Source organism: Kogia breviceps, chromosome 18, assembly GCF_026419965.1.
Source record: "Kogia breviceps isolate mKogBre1 chromosome 18, mKogBre1 haplotype 1, whole genome shotgun sequence".
NCBI lineage: Eukaryota > Metazoa > Chordata > Mammalia > Artiodactyla > Physeteridae > Kogia > Kogia breviceps.
This window is the reverse complement of record NC_081327.1, coordinates 39,249,965-39,273,613: the sequence shown is the minus strand read 5'-3', so window position 1 is coordinate 39,273,613 and position 23,649 is coordinate 39,249,965. Positions and strand designations below refer to the sequence as shown.

At 46.1% G+C, this 23,649-nt stretch overlaps 1 protein-coding gene across 1 annotated transcript in view; it reads left to right on the top strand.

Moving 5' to 3' along the window:
* The first annotated feature begins 12,320 nt into the window (after positions 1-12,320).
* CMTM4 (CKLF like MARVEL transmembrane domain containing 4) overlaps positions 12,321-23,649 on the top strand; it is a 64,735-nt gene continuing 53,406 nt past the window's right edge. Inside the window, exon 1 of the mRNA XM_059046005.2 lies at positions 12,321-12,587. Within this exon, the coding sequence (XP_058901988.1) occupies positions 12,402-12,587 (186 nt within the window). The 5' untranslated portion in view covers positions 12,321-12,401. The remainder of the gene's footprint in view (positions 12,588-23,649) is intronic.

The following is a 23,649-nucleotide window of genomic DNA, read 5'->3' as shown; positions in this document are numbered from 1 at the left end:
TGAAGACCCATCTGAGAGGATCTGTTCTCTCTTACAGCAGAGCTACAGGAGGTGAGCAAACTGCAAGGCTTTGCTTTGTAGTAAAGCAGCTGCTCCAGCACACCCCCTGGTTCTGAGCAGGCTCTGCCCCTCTCCAGCAGCCTTGCTCTTTGACATTCCTCCTCACATTTGTCGAAGCCTAAATCTAGGTTTCGCAAAGTGTGTTCTGGGCATATCATATAGGTGGTTAAGAAGGATTAGAAGACTCAAGTTTTAACTAAATGAAACAGGTTTTTGTTTTGATCTGTTTTATGGGTGACTGGGTAGGTGTGAGTCTTCAGAAAGGCTCAAGTGTGGGCTTTCCCAGCCGACTGTGACTGTGGACATCCTCTAGGTTCCACAGAATGCCCTTTGAGAACATCCACACAAAGGGTTTCTAAGGCTTGGTCAAGGTCCATGTTTTCATGACTCTTGGAACTTGGACTCTGGTGACCTTTGCGTATAGCCTCTTAGTATCATCTCTCCTGTCCTCACCTTCTCTTCCCTCTCGCTACCCCAGGGGAAATCAGCTTCTGTAAATTGGTGGGTTTGCTTTAACTAGGACAGCCCCTAGGAGGTTTTGCCCCTGGGAGCAGGTTTCTCCAGTGACTCCCATGGGTGGCTTGGTCCTAGACACAAAGGAGGCCAGCAAACACACCACCCTGCTGCTGGCTCTGGGTTCTTAAGGGAGGCATCACCAAACACAGCTTCAAACCAGCCAGTCTGCCCACACTTGGAACCAGAGAGTTTCTGGTGTTGAGCTGAACTAGAACTGCTCTAACATAAAAGGGAAAACCATCGCCCACAGTTCCAGCCCGGATGCCTGGGCTGTCTCAGCTGAGAAGCTTGAGTCTAGTGGACTTGGGTAACAAGTAAGTAACTTAACATCTGAATCCTAGTATCTTCACCTGGAAAGTGGTGAGGACAATCTCACCTACCTCACAGGGAGGCTGGATGCATTGAGATGGGTGCACGGCACAGTGCCTGGTGTGCAGACAGTCCTGAAACTGAACCAACCCGGAACTAATTGTGTGAGAGACAGACCTTAGTGTTTCAAAGGATCTTAGAAATCGCCACTTTCAAGATGGGGAAGTAAGGCCAGGGAGGGAAATTACGTATGAAGGTCACACAGAAAGGAGCAGAGTTGGGACTGAGAATCCAAGTGTCATTGCTGCTCCTTCCCTGCCTTCTGCTACCTAATCTGCATACCCTTCCCCGGGGAAGTGCTAAACACCAGGTCTTAAATCTGAAGAAATAAATTGCTAGTTTAGACTGTGAGCAAGAGCAATTTTAGGGCAGACAAGCTTTCAGCACACCATAAACTCCATCACCTGGGCAACTGCCTCATTTCTTGGACAAGGCAACTCTCCACGATCTGCATGCGTGGGCATCCGAATACGTGGTTGAGGTATGTGGCCTCCTGGGGCCTCCTCCCTGCCACTCCTCAGCAACCACACTGTCCTCTTCCAAGGAACTGTGGGCAGGAGTGGGTGACATTCAAGATGCTGGTGATAGGTGAACCAGGTGGGTCCTCCCCTGCAGGGCTTGTAGTCTTCCGGGAGCAACAGACAAGCCGACCGCTTGTCTGTCTGTCCTTACCACCACAGTCAGCTTCTCTACCCAAATTAAAAAATGAGCTCTTCGTGCTGCTCTTCCTCTTCCCCACCGATTTGGCCCTAAACCCTTTAGGTGGGCAGAACGTGATAGGGTGGGGTGGGGTGGGGAGCTGTGGTGACCCAGAGCTGGTTTGTGGAAACTGAGCTGGTGAAGAGAATCCCAGCTATGGGTAGGGATGAGGGAATGGCCTGGCATGGAGTGTTAACCCAAGCAGGGTGAAGAGGGCAGCTTCCTGCTCAGGGCAGGGGTTGGTGCGGGGGGGGGGGGGGGGACACAGGGTGTCAGAGCCCAAGTCGGGTGAAGAGAGCAGACCCATAGAGGGCTGACCTGACTCAGGCTATCAGCCTGGGTGGGCTGAGGAAGGCATCCAGAGGGGGTGTCAGAACCTGAGTTGGGTGAAGAGAGCCTCCACAAGAGAGGGGTGGCCCAGTTTGGGGTCATGTGGTAGGAGGGCATCTGTGCAGGAATGGGGTGATGGTGGAGATGGAAAAGGGATTAATACAGAGGCAGTGATCAAGCAAATTACCGTATGAAAGACAATAGCCAGGTTTCTCACTGCCCTAGAAGGGAGTTACAAAGAATGGAAAGAGAGAAAACTGGAAGGTTGAATTGGAGTTGGAGGTATCAGTGTGAACTCATGATTTTCAGTACACACACAGGAAAAATATGTAGATGTAAATATGTGCATGTATAAATGTGTCTTTATATACATATATTCCCTAGCTGTTTGCACTGAGAGCTCAGGCCTAGGAACAGCAACGGCCCATTGAACACACCTCATGCCTAGACTCAGTTTCTAGGTACCATTCTCCAATAAAATAAATCAGGGCTCCTTGGAGAAATGGCTGATTCCAGGCCTGGGGCCAGGGACAGTATAAGTAAGCTTGGAATGTCTGTGTTAGAAAGTAAGAAAGGGCTCAGAGAACAATGGAGACATGTCAAAAAAAGCACAGCAGCCCAGTGGCCAGATTTGAGGAACAATTTGAGCTTTAAAAAAAAAAAAAAAGATTGTAATGGATTACAACCCATTAAAAGAAAAGGAAGTCATGAGTCTATATTGATATAAAGAAATTGAAAGTTTAATGAGAAACAGCATTCCCTGCCTCATCAAAATTTCAGTTGATGTGATTTCTTTGATGGGTTATAATCCATTACAATCAATACTTATTTGATTGCTCACTTTGTCCCAGGTTTGTTCATTACAAGGGGGAAAAAAGAGTAATGGAGAAGCCTGGGAGACACAAGCCTAATCCCCAAAAGTGAACGCCATTAGCAATAGGACAAGCAGAAATCTTGTGCCTCCTGATAGGCTGTACTGAGAAGAGTACAACATCACATGTAGGGTATTTCTGCCAAAAGTGTATAATCGGAATCTAATGGTGAGGAAACATGAGACAAGCCAAATTGAGGGACGTTCTGCAAGATAATTGGCTGTAATCTTCCAAAGTGTGAAGGTTGTGAAAGTCAAGGCAAGTGTGAGGACCTCTTCCAATCTGATGGAGACTAAAGAAGCATGACAACTAAAGGTAACGTGATTCTCAATGGGATCATTTTCTTACAAAGACACAGGGACATTTGGCAAAACTTGAATGGGATCCAATGGTTAGATGGTAGTAATGCAACATGAATAATTTCTGGGTTTTTTGTTTGTTTTTGCGGTACGCAGGCATCTCACTGTTGTGGCCTCTCCCGTTGCAGAGCACAGGCTCCGGACGCGCAGGCTCAGCGGCCATGGCTCACGGCCCAGCCGCTCTGGGGCACGTGGGATCTTCCCGGACTGGGGCACGAACCCATATCCCCTGCATCGGCAGGCGGACTCTCAACCACTGCGCCACCAGGGAAGCCCAACTTCTGGGTTTTGATGGTTGTATTCTGGTAAAGGAGAACATCCTCCTTTAGGAGGATAGGACAGAAGCATAAATACTAAAGTATTTGGGGTGATGCAGTATTCGGTTGGCAACTTACTCTCAAATAGTTTAGAGGAAAAGAGTTCTTTGTTCTGCACTTACAACTTTTTTTGAGACTATTTCCAAATAAATATATTTAATTAAAACAAACCAACCACCTTCAAGTCTACCCATGCATATGGACTGAAGAGCCAGGTGGTGTGACTTTCAGGCCACTCACAGTAACTCCTAAAACCCTTCCACTGTCATAACTTGTGTTTTTCTCAGCTTGTATTTCATTCTTCCTCCCCTAGTCTCCTGGCTTCCCAGACTTGACCCTTGGTGTGTCCTACCATCATGCTTTCCGGCCCACTCTGATCACTTACCTAAGTCCTGTCTGTTTTTTGAGGCTTAGCTCAGGTGCCCATTGATCCAGGGGGCTTCCATGCCCCCTCCAAGAACCAGGTTGCTGAACTCCTGGAGCTTTTCTGGCTGTCCCAGGCTTTCTTTCCCTGAATAGGTCTGGACACCCCCTAGGCATCCACAGATATTCTCTTGGGGGCTCTGAGACTTTTCTTCTTTCAAAGGGCTCTGTAGGTCTTCCCTGGTGGTGCAGTGGTTAAGAATCCATCTGCCAGTGCAGGGGACATGGGTTCGAGCCCTGGTCTGGGAAGATCCCACAGGCCGCGGAGCAACTAAGCCCGTGCGCGACAACTACTGAGCCTGTGCTCTGGAGCCCGCGAGCCACAACTACTGAAACCTACATGCTACAACTACTGAAGCCCACGTGCCACAACTACTGAAGCCCGCACACCTAGAGCCCATGCTGTGCAACAAGAGAAGCCACCGCAATGAGAAGCCCATGCACCGCAACAGAGTAGCCCCTGCTCGCTGCAACTAGGGAAAGCCCGCACACAGCAACGAAGACCCAACACAGCCAAAAATAAATAAATACATTTTAAAATAAAAATAAAGGGCTCTGTACATTTTTCAAGACAACAATCTCTACTAGCCATTTGATACAGTGGAGGTAAGACTTTGAATTATTCATCTGCACTTTACTTTCACCCAAATCCAATCATGTCAGCACCCTGCTTAAAGAGCATAGTGCAGCCCTGATGGCTCCCCTGACTACAGGGGCCTTCAGAATCTGTCCCTGCCCCTGCCTTCACATGCCTTCTAACCCCTTTCTGCCTGAGCAAAAACCCAGACTGCTCACCTCTTTCTGAACCTCTCAAGCCTTTCCATCAGGGCCTTTGCTTAGGCTGGGTCCTTTTTCCAGAATGCTTTGCCCTGCCTTGCTTGTTGAGAGTAATGGCAACAATAATGAGTAAACATTTGCTGAGTGTCTACTTTGTCTCGGACACAATTCTAAACCCTTTACAATTTACAGATGAGGAAACTGAGGCCCACAGATGTTCACAACTTGCCTGAGGTCATACAGCCAGGAAATACAATCCTGTGTTGCACAAATGCTTCCTTGCATGTCTACCCCGTGTCTGGCCCTGAGCCAGGTCCAGAGGGTACAACGAGATAAATGAGGTCTTTGCCCTCTCAGAGCTCATGGTCTGAGACTGACGGGTAAACAGTGAGTCATAACAGAGTGTAATAAACACTTTGATACAAGGGGCCATGGAAGCCAGGGCAGGAACACCTGACCCAGCCTGGGAACTCAGGAAGGTGTTCCTGATATGCAGGAGTTAGCCCTCCACACTGGGCTGTTTTGAGGACTAAATGCGATAATACATGAAAACCAAGTAGATCAGGTTCTGGCATGTAGGAAGCATGATAAAAGTACTGCCGCCTCCTTTGCCTCCTCTTCCTTCCTCCTCCTCCTCCTCTTGGCCTTATAAAGGAATGGATGTTTTTATTGTGAGAGGGGGGAACAGCAGGTAAGAGTATGAGTTATGTTCTGGCCTAATGGAATTCAGGACACCCAAGGGTGACGTCTAGGGGGAGAAAGGTCATGGGAAAGGGGATGAAGGTAGCACCCTGAGGAACACTGAACTCTAAGGGCTAAGCCCATAAAAATGACTGGAAAGAGCAACCAGAGAGGTGGGAGGAAAATCTGGAGTGTCTGGGGCCATCTATGCCATGCAAGGAGACTGTCACAAGAAGGCAGAAGCAGTTGGCAGGATCACATGCTGTTGGGTGAACTCCTACTTAGCCTTCAAGACCCAGTTTAGCTCCTCGAAGCTTCCCCTGGCCTCTCCCACCCTGGGCAATTGTACTGGCCTTGTAGTCCTGTAAATATTGTAGCAGCAGATTCCTGTTCCCCGCCTGAGGCCTAAGCATCAGATTCTTGGGGGAGGTCCTGAAACTCTACCCCTTGAGTGATTCCTGTGCACATTAAAGTTTGCAGATGCCAGTATTCTAGAGAGAAAAAACCCAGGGTAGGATTCTCATTGGCTCAGCTTGGGCCCCGTGCCCACCCTGAGCCAATCTGGGGTGGAAGAGAACCATGATTGGTCATTCTTGGGTCAGGTGCCGACTCTTCCTAGATGGGCATCACTTGGGACGAGGAAGGCAGGTGTTCGAGTAGAAAAGGAGCAGCCCCAGAACAAGGAGGGCTGCTGTTATCAAAAGCAGCATATGGTGCTAGGCAGAGAGAAGCAAGCATGTCTGCTACAGTTCCACAGTTCTTTTCAGAGAGCCTTGAGGCCCCAGAGTGTGGCTTGGTGCCTGGCACAGGGGGGGGTGGGCCATCAGCAAATGTTTGGTGTATGTACATTGCCTCCTGGCTACCTGGGCAGCTCCCGGAGGCTCACAGGCTAGTTTAGCCAGTCCAGGGCGGCATGGCCACGGGTATCGGAGGTAAGTGTAGGCAGTGTCCACATTCCCTTGTAGCCACACTTTCTGCCTTCTTCCCCAGAAAACCATTCCCCATCCCCTGCCCTGGGAAGAGAAAGCAGAGGAGGGCAGCCAGGGAGAAGCCAGGCAGCTGCTGAGCAGGCGAATCTTCCCCTGAAACAAGTGCCAGCAGGGTTTGGAGGCAGCGGGAACAACAAACTGGGGTCCCACGGAGGATGGGATTCCACTGGAGGCCCCGGTAAGGGGTGCAGATGGTTTGGCCCGGGGTTGTCCTTGGTCATAGGAATGAAGGAATGTCAAACTGGAAAATCCCGGCGAGCACTATTTTTAGAGACGACTTGGAGAGCATTTTTCCAGCTGAAGGGACAAGTTCTTTCAGAAGCAGCAGTTAACTCTAACCCCTGAACCGCTCCCGCCTGGAATCTGCCCAGGCCCGACCCCTCCCTCCAGGCTCGTGGGAACACTGCGGGAGGAGGAGAGGGACATTTGGTCCTTTCAAACACAAAACGAGGTTGTTTGTTTTTCACATCTTGGACTACAATCCTCAGACATTAGGAGTTTATACCAGTACCTTTCTTTAAAAGGCCCTTTAAAGGTAGAGAATCATTTCAGACCAAGCTGTTAATCTTGAAACATTAAACATGATTTTCTTGGATGTTTGGTTCATGCTTAACATTGACAGTTGTTTGTGATAACTCAGTCTTCCCCCTGCATGCTTTATGCTTGCGATGTTCTCCTTAACTACCGCTGTCTATATTTTTCTGTTTGAAGTAGGAGTCCCTAGGGACCTCCTAATTACTGAGCTTATTAAAAGTAGTAGATGAGCACTATTGCTTAATTGAAGTTACAGGAAAAGCAGCCCTACCCCCAACACTAACGGGTGCCCTGGGGAGGGCCCTCAGTAAGAAACAAAGAGAAAATGGAACCTCTTCCCTCCTCACCATTATCAGCTACCTCCTCCAGGGACAGAACACGCAGGGACCCCGGTTTGGGAAGGTGTTTTGCTCCCAGCCCTTCATGGAATTCAGATTCTCAAGTCCTTGTAGGACCAATGCTTTATGGAATCAGTGTGCTTGGGGAGGAGGGCCAGAGTGGGGAATCCCCCAGGCTTGGAGGTGGTTGCCCTTCGGCTAAATGAGAGGTTGAGAGTCTTGGGAAGAGGCCAGGCTCCATGTAGGTGAAGCGGCACATACTGGGGCATACATGTATCTACGGATGCTATACTCCTAGCATTTATTTTTCAGGATGAGTTCAGGGACTGAGATAAGAATCAGCGTTATGGTTGCTGGCAGAGCCTATCCACTGGCAACAATTAACAAAGTAGCATCTGGTTTCTTCATCAGTCTCTTCTGAGTCTGGTTTCCTTGAGTCAGCCCTGAATATGTGGACCAGACCCTGGAAGCCAGGGACCTGAGGGCTACCCACTTCTCTGTCATTTATCATCCTCATTTTGTCTTCAGCACCTGTAGACACCTGGAGGCACAGCTATAGCCACAGACTCACGCTGTATTACGACTGAACACTTGAGGAAGGCACAATACCAAGTTTTATCTACTCTTAATATGTGGGATTCCCAATAACACCCGTTGGAAGTCTGTGAACTTCTATTAAAAACTAGAAGTAAAAATTTCGAGTCTGTCCCCGGAACTAAAAATAAACATAGGCTAGTGTCCAGGAACAGGGAACAGTTAACAAGTACTGGAGAGGAGCCTTCAATCTTGCTTCCGCTCAATCTACCTCCTTCGATGAAGCCAAAGAGAACATTCTAAAAGGAGACCTCACTGGGCCACTCTCCTGCTTAACATGCTTCAGTCTAGAATCTACCCTCTCATATGGTCCCTGAGGCCCTGCAGGGACACCCAAGGCCACCTTTCACCCTTGAATTCTGCACTTGAGCCTCTTCACTGGGCTTTGCTTTCTTATCTCTTGGCCTTTGCACATGTTGTTCCCTCTTCCGGGAATGCTCTTCTACCAACCCTTACCATCTCTTTGCCTTGCTAACTGCTCTTCGTATTTCAGACCTCAGCTGAAATTCTGACCCACAGACTCAATGAAATCCTTCCTGGAAATTCCCATACCACCATGAACAATACTCAGCACATGCTCTGTTGTATTTACTGGTTTCAATGCTTGGTCTCCATGTCTGTGCTGGCAGGGACTATATCTGACTCTCAAGTTCCTTTTTAAAAAAATCATTTTAAATTTAGCTTTTATTAAAATTATATGAGCACATAGTTGAGAGAATCAAATAGTTCTACAAGGCCTATAACCCCCATTACATATCCTGCTCCCCAGAATTGACATTTTTTAACTTTTAACCAATTATTTTTATATTTACATATATATATATATTTACATATATATATATATATATATATTTTTTTTTTTGCCTCACCACATGGCATGTGGGATCTTAGTTCCTCAACCAGGGATCAAACCCGTGCCCCCTGCAGTGGAAGCACAGAGTCTTAACCACTGAACTGCCAGGGAAGTCCCTTTACCTTTATATTTTTAATTAACATGCATATACTGCTTCCTGTTGAGTTTTCAGTTTTAAGCATCTACTGATCTCCCATGATGGATGATGAGTATTTAGGTCTCTTGCCCACCTTCCCCTTCTCCCTATCATACATGCACACATCCTGTCCCTCTATCCTTTCTCGTAATATGGTCAGGTACTTTTGGTTAGATCCACACTCATTGTTTACATTGTTATAATTATGCAAATGTTATTCACATGTGATTTAGTATACTTACTTCTTTTCTATATATCATTTTATTTCCTGCAGTTCATATATGAATATTTGCTTAATTTTCTATGCATTTATCACTAATTTATCTCAAAACTTTCCAGAAACTATGACTCTTTCTTTTCTGTGTATTTATTCTTTTATTTTTATTTTTATTTATTTTTTTGTGTATTTAAACACATTCTTAATTTCATCTTGAAGACATCTCTCGAGGCTCTGGCTGCTCCAATCTGGACTGGTTAACCCCCAGCCCTGCTGCACAGGGGCCTCTGTCCCCTTTACCATAGGACCCTTATCATCTCTCTCTCTCACCCTTTCCTGGCTCCCATGTCCTCTGCTTCCTTGGTTTAAATCCTTGTTCTGGTGGTGTCCTCCTCCAGCAGCCTCCTAAGAAGAGACAGAGGGAGTCTTTGCACGTCCAAAAGAGTCCTTCATCAATCCTCATACCCGATTGATACTCCAGCTGGAACCAGACTTCTAAGTGGGGATCATTTTTCCTCAGGATGTGGTATGGTTTAGTCCATTCCCAAAGCTGCTGTGGAAAAGTCTGTTGCCTTTCTGATTCCTGATCTTTTATAATGAAACGTACTCTGTTCTTCTCTGGAACCTTGAGGATCTTCTCTATGCTCCCAGTCGTCTGGTGTACCTGGTGCTGGTTCATGTTCATTCATTGTGCTGGGCACTGGTGGGTCTTTTAAATCCAAAACTCATGTCCTTTGGTTCTGGAAATGTTACTGAATTTATTTTTTAATTATTATTGTTTGTTTTCTTTCCTCCATATTCTCTGTTCTAACTTTATTAGAGTCTTATTATTCTATTATTCTCTTGGACTATACCTTTAATTTTCTTATTTTTTCCTCTCATTTTCCATCTCTGTCTTTTGGTTCTATTTCCTGTGAGATTTTCTTTAACTCTCATATTGAATTAAAAAATTTTTTGCTTTCATTTTATTTAGTATTCAAGGACACACACATGTAAATATATATAATTTTTAGTATAGTACTCCTGCCCTCAACTGTGCCTAGTGATCCCTAGGTAAGGGCCATCTGTTTTACCTTCTCCAGAGGAAAAGGATTCCAGTCTTGGGGGATGGTCATGGGTGGGGATCCGGGGATCCATTTGCTTCTTTTTTTAAAATAATTAATTAATTAATTAATTTTTGGCTGCCTTGGGTCTTCGTTGCTGCAGGCGGGCTTTCTCTAGTTGCAGTGAGTGGGGGCTACTCTTGTTGCAGTGTGCAGGCTTCTCATTGCAGTGGCTTCTCTTGTGTGGTATGTGGGCTCTGTAGTTGTGGCTCGCGGGCTCTAGAGTGCAGGCTCAATATTTGTGGCTCACAGGCTTAGTTGCTCCGTGGCATGTGGGATCTTCCCAGACCAGGGCTCGAACCTGTTGCGTGCATTGGCAGGCAGATTCTTAACCACTGCGCAACCAGGGAAGCCCTCCCCATTTGCTTCTTAAAAAGACTTTCATTTGGTCTTTTTTTTTTTTTTTTTAGTTCATGCTTTCATCCCCCACTTCTAGATGTGCTTGGTGCTGCCCATTCCTGAGCCTTTTTTCCTGTGATATGACCTAGGTTGCATTTCAGCCTTCCCCTGTGCCAACTTAGGGTTTCGCTTTCTTGGATCTTCTAAGTTAGTTACCACTTGCCCATTTGCTTTTCTGCTTCCAACATTTTGTTGCCATTGTCTCCTTTCCCATTCTTTGTCCCTGTGGTTTTATGCCCTTAAAAAATGTCTCTGTAACTGTCATTTCACTGGGACTTGGGGAGAAAGCAGAGGCCAGAGTCTGCATCCAACCATTCAACTTGTTATCTTTCACTGGCAACCTCCAGGTCCTAGCATATTCTTTAGCATGTAAGTGCCCAATAAATATTTGTGGGCTGAATGGAGTGTTAGAGTCATTGTCATTCCCATCTTTGGTAACCAAAAGGTGAGAGCCCTTTAAATTGAGATCTCCTCAGTTATGACATTTACGGCTTCTCACTTCACAAGTTCACAAGCCCATCTGAATTATATACTAGGCAACACTGTGTAGTGAAAAAATTTGGAAGTGAGTGGGCTCTGCCCACCAATTGTGTGGCCTGGGACTACCAGTCTGAAACCTTAGTCTGGTCTTCTGTAAAATGGGAATAACACTTTCAAGGCACTTTCAAGTGCCTTTCTCAGTGTCTAAAGCATGGTAAGCTCTAGATATTTGTGGTGTGGAAGGGTTCAATACCAAACGGACAATTCTTAGAAAGTCGGTGTTTTACTTAAGCTTAAAATTATCCTTCACACTTGAATTGCAAATTGGTCCCTAATTAATGCCCTTCAGTGCAAAAATCTGTGTTTAACCTGCCTTGGTGATTAGACAGAGATCGCAAAACCTTTTCAGCTAAGAGAGGAAACTAATGTTAGTCACTGAGGGTCTCCTGTGGGCTAGCTCCCATTCTCGGTTAGGCCGGTGAATCCAGAGCGTACATTGGGAGTTATTCACAAATATTGCCGCGTGTCTGTCTTACAGACCCAGTACTAAGCGACCTCACTCACCCCGACTTCTCACCCCTGTCCCGCTCAGTCCATGACCTCGGTACTGGTTTGTTGCCCAGTGTGGGAGCCCAGACACTTAGCCCCCTCTTGTCAGTCAAACAGTCCAAGTCCGGCCCACCCTGGGCCCCGTACTGTTCCCAGCACGGGGGTCGCACAGCACATCTTGGTCTTCACCGATAAATCCCCCGGCCTACCTGAAAACGACCCCACTTCCTCCAGGGAAGAAACGGAGGCAGCGCCCTGGGAAAGCAGCTCCGTGCCCCCTAGGTCCACCTCGACCCTCCGTCAGATCCCATTCTCCCTGCTCCCCACTACCCCTCTTTCCCGAACCTTCGCCCTCTCACGCCTTGATGGCCCGGCGCGCAGCCGCGGCCCCGACCCCCGCGCGCACTCAGGTGAGGGCGGAGCCAGAGGCCCTGGCGCCCCGCCCCGCCCCGCCCTCCCGAGGCCCCGCAGCGCGGGCAGCCACCTCCACCCGCGGGAGCCGCGGAGCGCCGCCGAGCGGCCGGCGGGCGGGCGCTCGCTCCGCCCCCTCCCGGCTGGCCGCGCCGGCTCCCGCCTCCTTCCCTCTCCGCCAGCTCCCGCCTCCCTCCCTTTCCGCTGCCGAGGCGGCGGGAGCCGAGCCCGAGCGGACCGAGCCGCGGCCGCAGCCGGGCGGCGGGCGCAGAGGCGGCGGCGGCGGTGGTGCGGGCAGTTAGTCGGCGGCGGCGGCGATGCGGCGGCCCCGCTGAGCCCGCTAGCTCCGGGCGCCGGAGGCCAGCCGTGCAAGGCGGCCCGGGCCGGGCGGCAGCATGCGGAGCGGCGAGGAGCTGGACGGCTTCGAGGGCGAGGCCTCGAGCACCTCCATGATCTCGGGCGCCAGCAGTCCATACCAGCCCACCACCGAGCCGGTGAGCCAGCGCCGCGGGCTGGCTGGCCTGCGCTGCGACCCGGACTACCTGCGCGGCGCGTTCGGCTGCCTCAAGGTCGCCCAAGTGGTAGGTGCCGGGCGGGGCCCCAGGTGCCGGCGGGCGGCCTAGCCGCGCGCCTTCCCTCCCTGCTCCCGCTTCAGGGGGCGCAGGCCCGGCCGGCCTCCACCGCGCACTCGCTTCCCATGGCCCCAGTCCTTGCGCTCCCTCTTCTTCGCTGGGTCCCCGTGCCGCCCTCCCGCCTTCCCTGGGGACCCTGGCTTCCCCAGCCCTGCCGCCTCAGGTGTGCGCCTTCTACCTGAACACCTGCCCCTGGGCCTTCCAGTTCACTCCAGCCTTCGCTGTCGCGAGCCTCTTTCACTGTTGGGTTTGGTGGTGCGCGAAACCCGGCGGGGATCACGCTGTCCCCTGGGTACTGCTGGTCATAGCAACTTGGGTTAGGTTTTCGGGGCCCGCACATCCTCCACTCCTCCGGATGGTCCTCGTTTGTCTCGGCTTCCACCACTGGGGACTGTGGCTCGGTTTCTTCCCCGGCGCCCAGCAGAGTGCTGGGCATATGGTAGACGCTCAAATAAATGTTCTTGAATGGAGGCATGTAGTCTAGATGCATTGGGGGAGCCCAGATCTGCCCAGAGTCTCTAGTTTATGGTGCAGAGGTTTTGTTTGTTTGTTGTTATTTATTTATTATATTTATGGCTGCATTGGGTCTTCGTTTTTGCATGGGGGCTTTCTCTAGTTGCGGCGAGTGGGAGCCACTCTTTGTTGCCATTCACGGGCTTCTCATTGCGGTGGCTTCTCGTTGCAGAGCACGGGCTCCAGGCACTCGGGCTTCAGTAGTTGTGGCATGTGGGCTCGATAGTTGTGGCTCCCGGGCTCTAGAGTGCAGGCTCAGTAGTTGTGGTGCACGGGCTTAGTTGCTGTACGGTATGTGGGATCTTACTGGACCAGGGCTCGAACCAGTGTCCCCTGCATTGGCAGGCGGATTCTTAACCACTGGCCACCAGGGAAGTCCCTGCTGCAGAGGTTTTTATTCCTTCTAATTAGCCCAGAAGATAGAACCGGCATCCCTGAATCCTCCGCCCCAGCACGGTGGCTGGCATTGCCCAGTTGGTACCCAGAGTTAAATCACTATGAGAGGGCAGCCAGTTTTGGAGGTAATAGAAACAGAGAACTTTCTTTTGGGCTTGTCTATGGTAGAGCTCATTTCTCAGAATTCTTATTTTTAGCTTTCAGGGTGTTCAGGGCAGGGGCCTGTCCCCTCTGCCCCTCTTTTGTGGTTTTCTAACAGGCCTCTTTGGTTTGTTACTTAGCTCTGCTGTGGATAGAGCATACTCCAGTTTGGAAAAAACTGTCCTGATATCCCCTGACACAGGTAGGCCTTTCTCTGAGGCCTGGCAGCAAAACTTTATAGACTTCTCAGCTAGAGAAGCCATTTGCACAGAGCTGCAATGTATGTGTGTTTTGTTTCTTCCGAGCATTGGTCTTCTTGTGCTTACTTTAGTACATAGATAAAGGTTCCTTGGGAATCATTTAATGTGTGGATATCCTTTAAATAAAGGTCTCAGTGTTTGTAAAGTGCAGAATCATAGACGGTTCTCTCTCTCTCTCTCTCTCTCTCTCTCTCTCTCTCTCTCTCTCTCTCTCTCTCTCTCTCTCTCTCTCTCTCGTGAAAGGCTTGTTCTGCTGATTGCAGGAGGGTATTTTTGAAGGGCTCTCAGGAAAGACAAACGGAGCAGGTTATTCCTCTCTAGAATTTTAAACTGACCTTATCTGGTAAAGTGGAATGTTCCAAGAGATATATTTGTTCTGTAGTTAGGCATTGCTGTTAGCAAAGTGAATGGAGGAGTGGGGGAGGTGTGTAACTGCCTTTAAAAAGAGGCAGCTAGCTGATGTTTGAGTACAGCAGTGATAATCAGAAGTGAGTAAAAGAGCAGGATGGGACGGAACGTGGGCCCAGGTGGAATTTAGGGCCTTGTTAAGTACCTTGTTTTGTTTACTCTGGACTTTTGAAAGTACATAGAGCTTGCCACTAAAAAGATCGGGTAAAAGAATGAAATCCAGTTATATAAAATGTTAGATATCACCTCATTGCTGGAATTTTGTCACCTAAAGCCAGAAATGGAAGCCAGTGGTATTTATCACTGCCTTTTCATAAGGCGCTATTTTTTTTTTTTTGGTAGAGCTTTACTCTTCATCTGGAAGAACTTTGGGGCCCAGCCCCTAAAATCTCACCTAACTCTTGTCTTTTGTCTAATCTCTAGAATTTAAACAGCGAGAGGTTATGTTATGTGTGGGTGAGTGAAGGATGGGGACCTGCTTGAAGGGTATGGCAACATGGAACAGTTCTATGTATTTAGCTTTTCAGCCTTGTTAAAAAAAAAAAATCAGGGTTTTTAGGGGGAAAAACCACCACAAAACTTAAAAGATATTGGGCTCTCAACTTAAACTGGAAAAGAAAACGAGTAGTTATGAAGATATTTCTTTTTGTTTTTGGCCATGCCGTGGGGCATCTTAGTTCTCCGACCAGGGATCAAACCTGTGACCCCTGCCTTGGAAGCATGGAGTCCTGTCCACTGCACTGCCAGGGAAGTCCCCGAAGATATTTCTAAGATGTTACAAAGCTCAGAATCCCATCAAGAAATATGTCTAATATAACTTCTAATTCTGTGGGTTTTGAGAAAAAATTTGACTTTTTTTCGTTTTAGGTTTTAGAGACATTTTTTGTGGTTTGTGGCCTATTGCCACCTGCAGGTCCTTGCTCCAAGTGTGGTCAACAGCATTGCCAGCACCTGAGAGCTTATTAGAAATGCAGAATCAGAGGCCTCACCCCAGGCTTTCTGAATCATAATCTGCAGTTTAGCAAGATTCTCCGGGAGATTCTCGTGCACATTAAAGTTTGAGACTTAACTTTCCGTATCATTTTAGTGGTAAAACCTTACACAGTACTAGCAGTCAGTTCTCTATCAGAACCGTAGTCAACCTCAAGGCTGAGGTTTTTCTGTAAAATGAGCCTATATCTCTCTCAAAGGATTAAGAGAATGAGGTAGTATGTAGAAATTAGCACCTAGTTTATTAGGCGCTTAGTTAGTGTGTAATAAAACGTTAGCTGTCACTGTTGCTGAGTAATACTTCCTGCCTTTGAAGAAACTTGGTGAAAATGCTACCCCAAAATTATAATTACATATTTGAATTAAAGATAGTTTACTTCCTAGTGATTTAAAAGTTAAATCGATATTTTAAATGGAATGCTATTTGATAGTAAAACTAATCTGAAATATTATGGAAATTAATCAGTGCATTTTCATAGATTATATCTTTTTTAAAATTATTTTTGGCTGCGTTGGGTCTTAGTTGCTTCGCGTGGCCTTTCTCTAGTTGTGGCGAGCGGGGGCTACTCTTTGTAGCGGTGCACGGGCTTCTCCGTGTGGTGGCTTCTCTTGTTGCAGAGCACGGGCTCTAGGTGCACTGGCTTCAGTAGTTGTGGCTCGCGGTCTCTAGGGCGCAGACTCAGTAGTTGTGGCACACAGGCTCTGTTGCCCCGAGGCATGTGGGCTCGAACCCGTGTCCCCTGCATTGGCAGGCGGATTCTTAACCACTGCACCACCAGGGAAGTCCTAGATTATATGTTTTAAAAATGAAACTCATACTTATTTCTTAGCTGGGGAGAGTATCTCCTGGGATTATTTCAAACAATATAAATGTACTTTTTGTAGGAAAAGAGTTGGTCTAAACTATTGATTTAAATACCTTATTCTTTCTTTTGAATGTGGATTCTGTCAGCTCGTATTGGTTTTTAGCTCTCAGACATCATTTAATGAAATAGTTAATGTGGGCTTTTTGTTTGTTTTGTTTTGATTTTTTTTCCAAAGCACTTGGTTGAAAGCAAAATTTTGCTCTTGGGATGGGGGTGGGGCATACTATCGTTTATACCATGATGTTAGATGGGACAACTTTCTGAATGACAACAGCAGGCATCATTGAGTGCTTACTCTACTGTTTGCTTTCTCTAGTGTTATCACCTTTATTTTATGGTTGAGAAAGTTAGAGGCACCGAGGTCGTGACTCGTTTAAGGTCATGTGGCTCGTGGTTGGTGGAGCTGGGATTTGAACCCAGGTGGTGTGCTCTTTCCTGTCTCCTGAAGGCATCATTTTGAGTTGTTCCACAGAGCAGAGGAAACCTTGAGTCCAAGCACATTTCTGAGGTCTTTGGTCAGCCTGGTGACTTTTTGGGTGACTTTTATGTGCTGAAGTGATACACTTAACAAGGGTTTTGATTTCTCAGTGGCCATTGCACTGTTCCCAGGTATGCAGTTTCTGTGTGGTGTCCTGCTCCTCACCCAGCAGACCTACCACTTTCCACCTTGAGGGGATAGGCCTTCTCAAAAGAGCCAAGAGCAGAATCAGCTTTTAAGTTCCAAAAACACCTCTCAAGGAGCTCTTTTGCTTTGGATCCCTTTCTCTTTTTTTTTTCTTCTTTTTTTGTCTACATCACCTTTATTTTATTTTATTTTTTGGCTGCGCCCCGTGGCATGTGGGATCTTAGTTCCCCGACCAGGGATCAAACCTGAGTTCCCTGCAGTGGGAGTTCAGAGTGTAACCACTGGACCACCAGGGAAGTCCCGGGATCCCTTTCTTGAGCCCCTCCCACGCCTGATTGACCTTCTGACATTGCATTGCATTTGTTTAGGACTATTTTTTAAACAAAGTTGGGTAATAGGTGATGTTTAAATTCAAGTTTTAGCTCTGCTGATCTCCTTGAAATCTGTTAACCCCATTGTTTCTTGGCTTCCTCATTAGTAGAATGTGAGTGGTAATGACTGAGCATTTTAGGAATTGTAAGAACTAAAGGGTTAATGTTTGACAGGTGCTTTCTTAGGTAACTCAGAGACAAATGTGAGCGTTTGCATTTCAGGGTTGGGTGATAACGCATCTTTTACTTGATGGAAACTGTGTCAGTTTTTCATCCCATGCTGGTGAGCACTTCCCTCACCTTTCTGGCTTTCTTGGGCTGTACAGAAGCAGGGCAGGGGCGTGCAGAGAATGGCTGGTGAAGTAGTTTCGCTGCATTGGATTCTCACTTCTACCTTAAGGTGGCTCCTTATAAAACAGTCCCATTTTCCCTTGGGCAGATTGTTATCTTTGGGAGTTGTCTTCCTGGTCAAAAACTTGAAGTCAAATAAATTCTAGCAGAATTTAAGCAAAGATTAAAACCACTGTTAAGTTTTTATGATGATTAAAAATAGTAAAATTATCATCTAAGACCTCAGAAAAGTGTCTAGTACACATCTGTTTTATAAAACCAGACAAAGATGGTTCAAGAAAAGAAAGCTTCAGACCAATCATCCTCATGAACACAGGCACAAAAATCCTCAACGAACTACTAGGAAATCTAGGAAATCGAATCCAGCAATGTTATGTAAAAAGAATAGTACCCGACAATCATTGTGATTTATCCCAGGAAGAAAAGGCTGGTTCAGTTTTCCAAAATCAGGAGATATAATCCTCCATACTAACAGTTTAAAGCACAAAAAACACTTGATTATGTCAGGGGATGCAGAAAAGAACTTTCTACAAAATTCAACATTCATTCACGATGAATGTAGCCAAGAAGACTAGTAAGATAAGGGAACTGCCTCAACCTGGAAAAGGGCATCTGCCAGAAATCTACAGCTAACATACGTAGTGGTGAAAATACTTTCCCCTTAAGATGGGGAGCAAGGCAATGATGTCTGTTCTCACCACATGTCTGCTCTCTCTTCCACATCCTACTGGAAGTGCTAGCCAGTGCAAGAAAAATAAATAGAAGGCATTCAGACTGGAAAGAAAGAACAACTGTCCCTATTCGCAGATGGCATGATTGTCTATGTAGACAATCCCATGGAAATCTATAAAAAAGCTCCTAGGACTAATGTGTGAGTCAGCAAGGTGGCAGCATACAAGGTCAACACACAAAAAACAATCATATTTTTATATACTAGCAATCAATCATTGGAAACTGAAGTTGGAAAAAAAAAAGCGGCAACCCATATCAGTTATGATAGCTCTGAAAAGAATGAAATACTTAGGTCTAAATCTAACAAAACATGTACAGGATCTACATGCTGAAAACTACAAAACATCAAAGAAGGAAATCAAAGACCACTGAAATAAGTGAGCAGACATATTGTGCTCATGGATTGGAAGATTCAATATAGTTATTAACATATCACTTCTTGGGCTTCCCTTGTGGTGCAGTGGTTGAGAATCTGCCTACCTACCAATGCAGGGGACATGGGTTCGACCCTGGTCGGGAAAAATCCCACATGCCGTGGAGCAACTAAGCCCGTGCACCGCAACTACCGAGCCTGTGCTCTAGAGCCCGCGAGCCACAACTACTGAGCCTGCATGCTGCAACTACTGAGCCCACGCGCCTAGAGCCTGTGCTCCGCAACAAGAGAAGCCACCACAGTGAGAAGCTCGCACACCGCAACGAAGAGTAACCCCTGCTCACCGCAACTAGAGAAAGCCTGCATGCAGCAACGAAGACCCAAAGCAGCCAAAAATAAATAAAATAATATATATATAAAAGCTTTTTTCTTTTTTTTTTTCTTTTTTTTTTTTTTGCGGTACGCGGGCCTCTCATTGCTGTGGCCCCTCCCGCTGCGGAGCACAGGCTCCGGACTCGCAGGCTCAGCGGCCATGGCTCACGGGCCCAGCCGTTCCACGGCATGTGGGATCTTCCCAGACTGGGGCACGAACCCGTGTCTCTTGCATCGGCAGGCGGACTCTCAACCACTGCGCCACCAGGGAAGCCCAATATAAAAGCTTTTTTAAAAAAAATAAATTAAAAATATATGTATCACTTCTCCACAGATTGATCTGTAGGTTTAACATTATCCCAAAATCCCAGCAAGATTTTTTTAGATAGAGAAGCTGATTCTAAAATTGATATGGAAAATCACGTTAGCCAGGCAGAGGGCTGATGAATGATTGGTTTTGAGGGCAGAGGGAACAACACAACGTGAAGATAGAACATGGAGTTTAGGGGTCGTGTGTGTGTGTGTGTGTGTGTGTGTGTGTGTGTTGGGGGGTGGTATGGGGAGGGGCTCTGAGAGTATGGACTTTATGTCTCTTATCACCATGAGACTTTTGGCCAGTTGCTTGTTGACATCAGGCCACAAGCAGGTCTCCTTATTTGTAAATCAGGGCTGATGAGGGTGCTACTGGCGCCCGTGAGCCTTCCATACAAAGTCCTTAATAAAGTGTCTCTCACATAGAAGTCACACCAACCTGTTAGCACTATTGAATATCTCTGGAATGGTACAAATTGGGAAACTGGGTGACCAAAGGTCAGGGTGGAAGGGAGATTTATTTTTCACTGTATTTGAATTGTATACCACACGCAGATATCTTCTATTCAAAAATTCCCAAAGCATCATCTGTTACTAGCTCTACCTTAGTATAGATTAGCCTTAAAGCTATTATACCAATCACAATCTTTAGTTAACCTTTTATTACCTTCCTTACTTTGTAATATGGAGGCCCTTTTGGGGAGAATGATTTAGATAATACAGTACAGACATCTTGAAGAAACTTGAAGCTTAAAAGTTTTTTCAGTCTGTTTTCCTGTTTAAAAAAAAAGCCTTCTGCACAATTGTGGGTGCTTAATAAATTTGTTGATGATAATGAAAAAATTTCTCCCATTTGAAAGGAATCTACCCTATAGGCTGGCTACTATATTTAATAATACTGTATTGCAGTTGTATTGTAATTGAAAGTTGCTAAGAGAATAGATCTGATAAGCTCTCATCACAAGAAAAAAAAATTTTAAACTATATATGGTGATGCATGTTAAATAAGACTTATTGTGGTGATAATGTGTATATCATTATTGATACAAATATTAATATATAGAAATACTGAATCATGTTGTACACCTGAAGCTAATGTAATGTTATATTCCAGTTATATCTCAATAAAAAACCATTGTAACATTGAAGGAAATTAGGGAAAAAATCTTAGTCAAATGAAAAGCACTTTGGAATTTTTCCCTTCCAAAGGCTGCATAAGGTCCCCTGATCATGGTTTCCAATATTTTGCTATTAGGAAGGATCCTTCAGTAAATGTCCTTCATTCTTCTTTTGAATTGTGACTATTTTTTGTTAAATTTCAGGGAGTGCTATTACTAGATCAAAGGGCAATATCATTACATTTCTGAACATTAAAAAAATATATATGGACTTGGTCCTACAACATAGTAAAGTTCTCACTTTATCCCAAGTTAACAATGTGCTTACCCACAAGAACTTACCAGTGGGAAATGCTGAGCTCAGTAAGACCTTCGGGACTCCTCCTGAGTCACAGGGCCAAATTAATTTTTTCCTGAGACTTCCCTGGTGGTCCAGTGGCTAAGACACCATGCCCCCAATGCAGGGGACCCGGGTTCAATCCTTGGTCAGGGAACTAGATCCCACATGCCGCAACTAAGAGTTCACATGCAGCAGCTAAAAGATCCTGCATGCCATAAGACCTGGTGCAGCCAAAAGTTAAAAAAAAAAAAAAAAAAAAAAAAAAAAAAATTTCTTAGCCCTGGAAACCTTTGTTCTTTCTTTCTTTTTAAAAAAAGTTTAATTATTTTTCTCTTCCAGTTTTATTGAGATATATTTGACATAGACACTGTATAAGTTTAAGGTGTGCAGCATAATGATTTGATTTACATACATCATGAAATGATCACCACCATAAGATTAGTGAACATCCACCATCTCAGATAGATACAAAATTAAAGAAATAGAAAAAAAAATTTTTTTCCTTGTGATGAGAAGAACTCTTAGGATTTACTTGCTTAACTTTCATATATAACAAACAGCAGCAGTGTTAATTATACTCACCGTGTTGTGCATCACATCCCTAGTACTTATTTATCTTGTACCTGGAAGTTTGTACCTTGTGATCACCCTCATCCATCCCCCTCTCCCCTACGTGCCGCCTCTGGTAACCACAATTCTGATCTCTTTTTCTATGAGTTTGATATTGAAGTATAATTGACCTACAACACTACGTTAGTTCTTGTTATACAGCATAGCGATTTGATATTTCTGTACACCTCAAAATGATCATTGTGATGATCTTTTATCTTCTCTTTCTTTTTAAAAAATATTTATTTGGCTGCGTCGGATCTTAGTTGCGGCATGTGGGATCTTTCGTTGCGGCGCACGGGCTTCTCTCTTGCTGCGGCACACGGGGCTTCGTTGCCCTGTGACATGTGGGATCTTAGTTCCCCAACCAGGGATCGAACCTGTGTCCCCTGCATTGGAAGGAGGATTCTTAACCACTTGACCACCAGGGAAGTCCCTGATGACCTTTTTTCTTAATTACAAAGTACTAAGAGCGTTTCCCAGGTCATGGCATTTCGTAGGATGCTTAGATGGGGCGAGGGCAGTGTACATGCCCTGCCAAATCCATGATGCTCCTCCCTCCTGGTAGAATGAGTGGATGCTTACCTGCATGCTGGAGAGAGGCATATTTCCAGCCTAGAGGTAGTGCTGGATTTACCTGAGATGCAGCACATATATCGTGATCCACCCCATTAAGGGCTGAGGTCTGTATGGCTGCCAAAGCTGATTATTTTCCATGATGGTCCATTTAGCTCCCTGAGCTGTTGAAATGACCTGGAAATAGCAGCATTCTGGCCTTCAACCCATAGCTATAACTCACTGCCTCTTTATCCTCATTCCTGGAAGTAGCTCCAAATCCTTTTGTAGGGTGATGTCATATTTCTTTGGAAAATAAAGTTGTTTGTTAGAGCATAGCACAATAGTCAGAGGCCTGTAACTGTGATCATAGAGCCTAAATTTTCCCAGTCTCAATTTTCTGTGCCGTCTCAGACCATATATAAGTACATCCTAAGTTTTAAAAAATTACTGTGCTTTTAAATTATGAAATATTCCAAGCATTGAAATTAGAGCAGCAAGTACCATATATTGACAGTGAGTCCTGAGGTTTCTGTTTGGAAAATAAGATTATTCCTGTGTGTGCAAGAGAGGTAAAAAGCAGGGCGAGATGAACTGGGATTTGGATTCATTAGCAGGGTGAGACTTCAGAGAGTCTAGGAGGAGGAGGCAAGGCAGAGAGTAAGAGAGCAAGGCACCTCCGGACGAGGGGATGGCCTCAGCATCTTGTCTGGTGGCGAAGAGCCAGTTTAAACTTTCAAAGGCTCAGTTCAAAGTGGTCCAGAGCTGGGAACAGGCCTGCAGCTGGCTGAAGAGGGAACAGATGAGTAGAAGGGTACAGAAGTCAGAAAGTGACACATCCTTCGGGAGAAGATCTTTCCTTTTTAGCATTTGGAAACTATCTTATTTTGAAGCGGCTTAACTTCTTGATGGGGGGGGATTTTTGTGTGAAAAATTCTCACTTAAAGGCAGGGGTGGCGCCCAGCCCTCCTCTCAGCACCTCTCGTGTGTGGCCTTGTGTCCTCGCATAAAATGGTGGGGTCTGCCACTGGGTTTCAGAGTGGGGGGTCCCCTGGGAGCCCTAAGTTTATTAATATAGAAATGGGGGTTGAGAATCAGACTGAGGGGCCGGGTACCAATTGTGTTTCAGAAAGTCTAATATAAACTGCATTAACCAGAGTAAGACCAGTTTCTTTTTAGACTGGGGTTTTAAGGTACTGATTATTTCACTTGACCAGAAGCTTTGATTAACTTTTTGATTAACATACTCCTGCCTTAGAGTCTTTGCATCTGAGGTTTATTCTTCCATCCCCTCCACTCCTTCCCAGAAATGCCCACTTGGCTCTGTCCTTCAGAACTGCTGTTCTTCTCTTCTGCTCAAGAGAACTTCCCTGACCACCTGCCAAAAGTAGGACATTCCCCCATCCCTGCTCTTTATCCCCCTCACCCTGCTTTACTTTTCTTCTCTCATTTACCACCCAGCTAGAATACCAACTCCACGAGAGCAGAGGCTTTGTGTTTTGAGTTCCCTGAGGTATCCTCAGTGTCTAAAACAGTGCCTGGCCCATAGTGAGGCACCGAATGAACAGGTGAATATCCATATCTGTTTCACAGAAGAAAGAAAAAAAATAACAGTTCATGTATTATTTAACATAGTTTGTAAGGTCAGATTATTTGAAAACATGGGATCTATAAGGAAA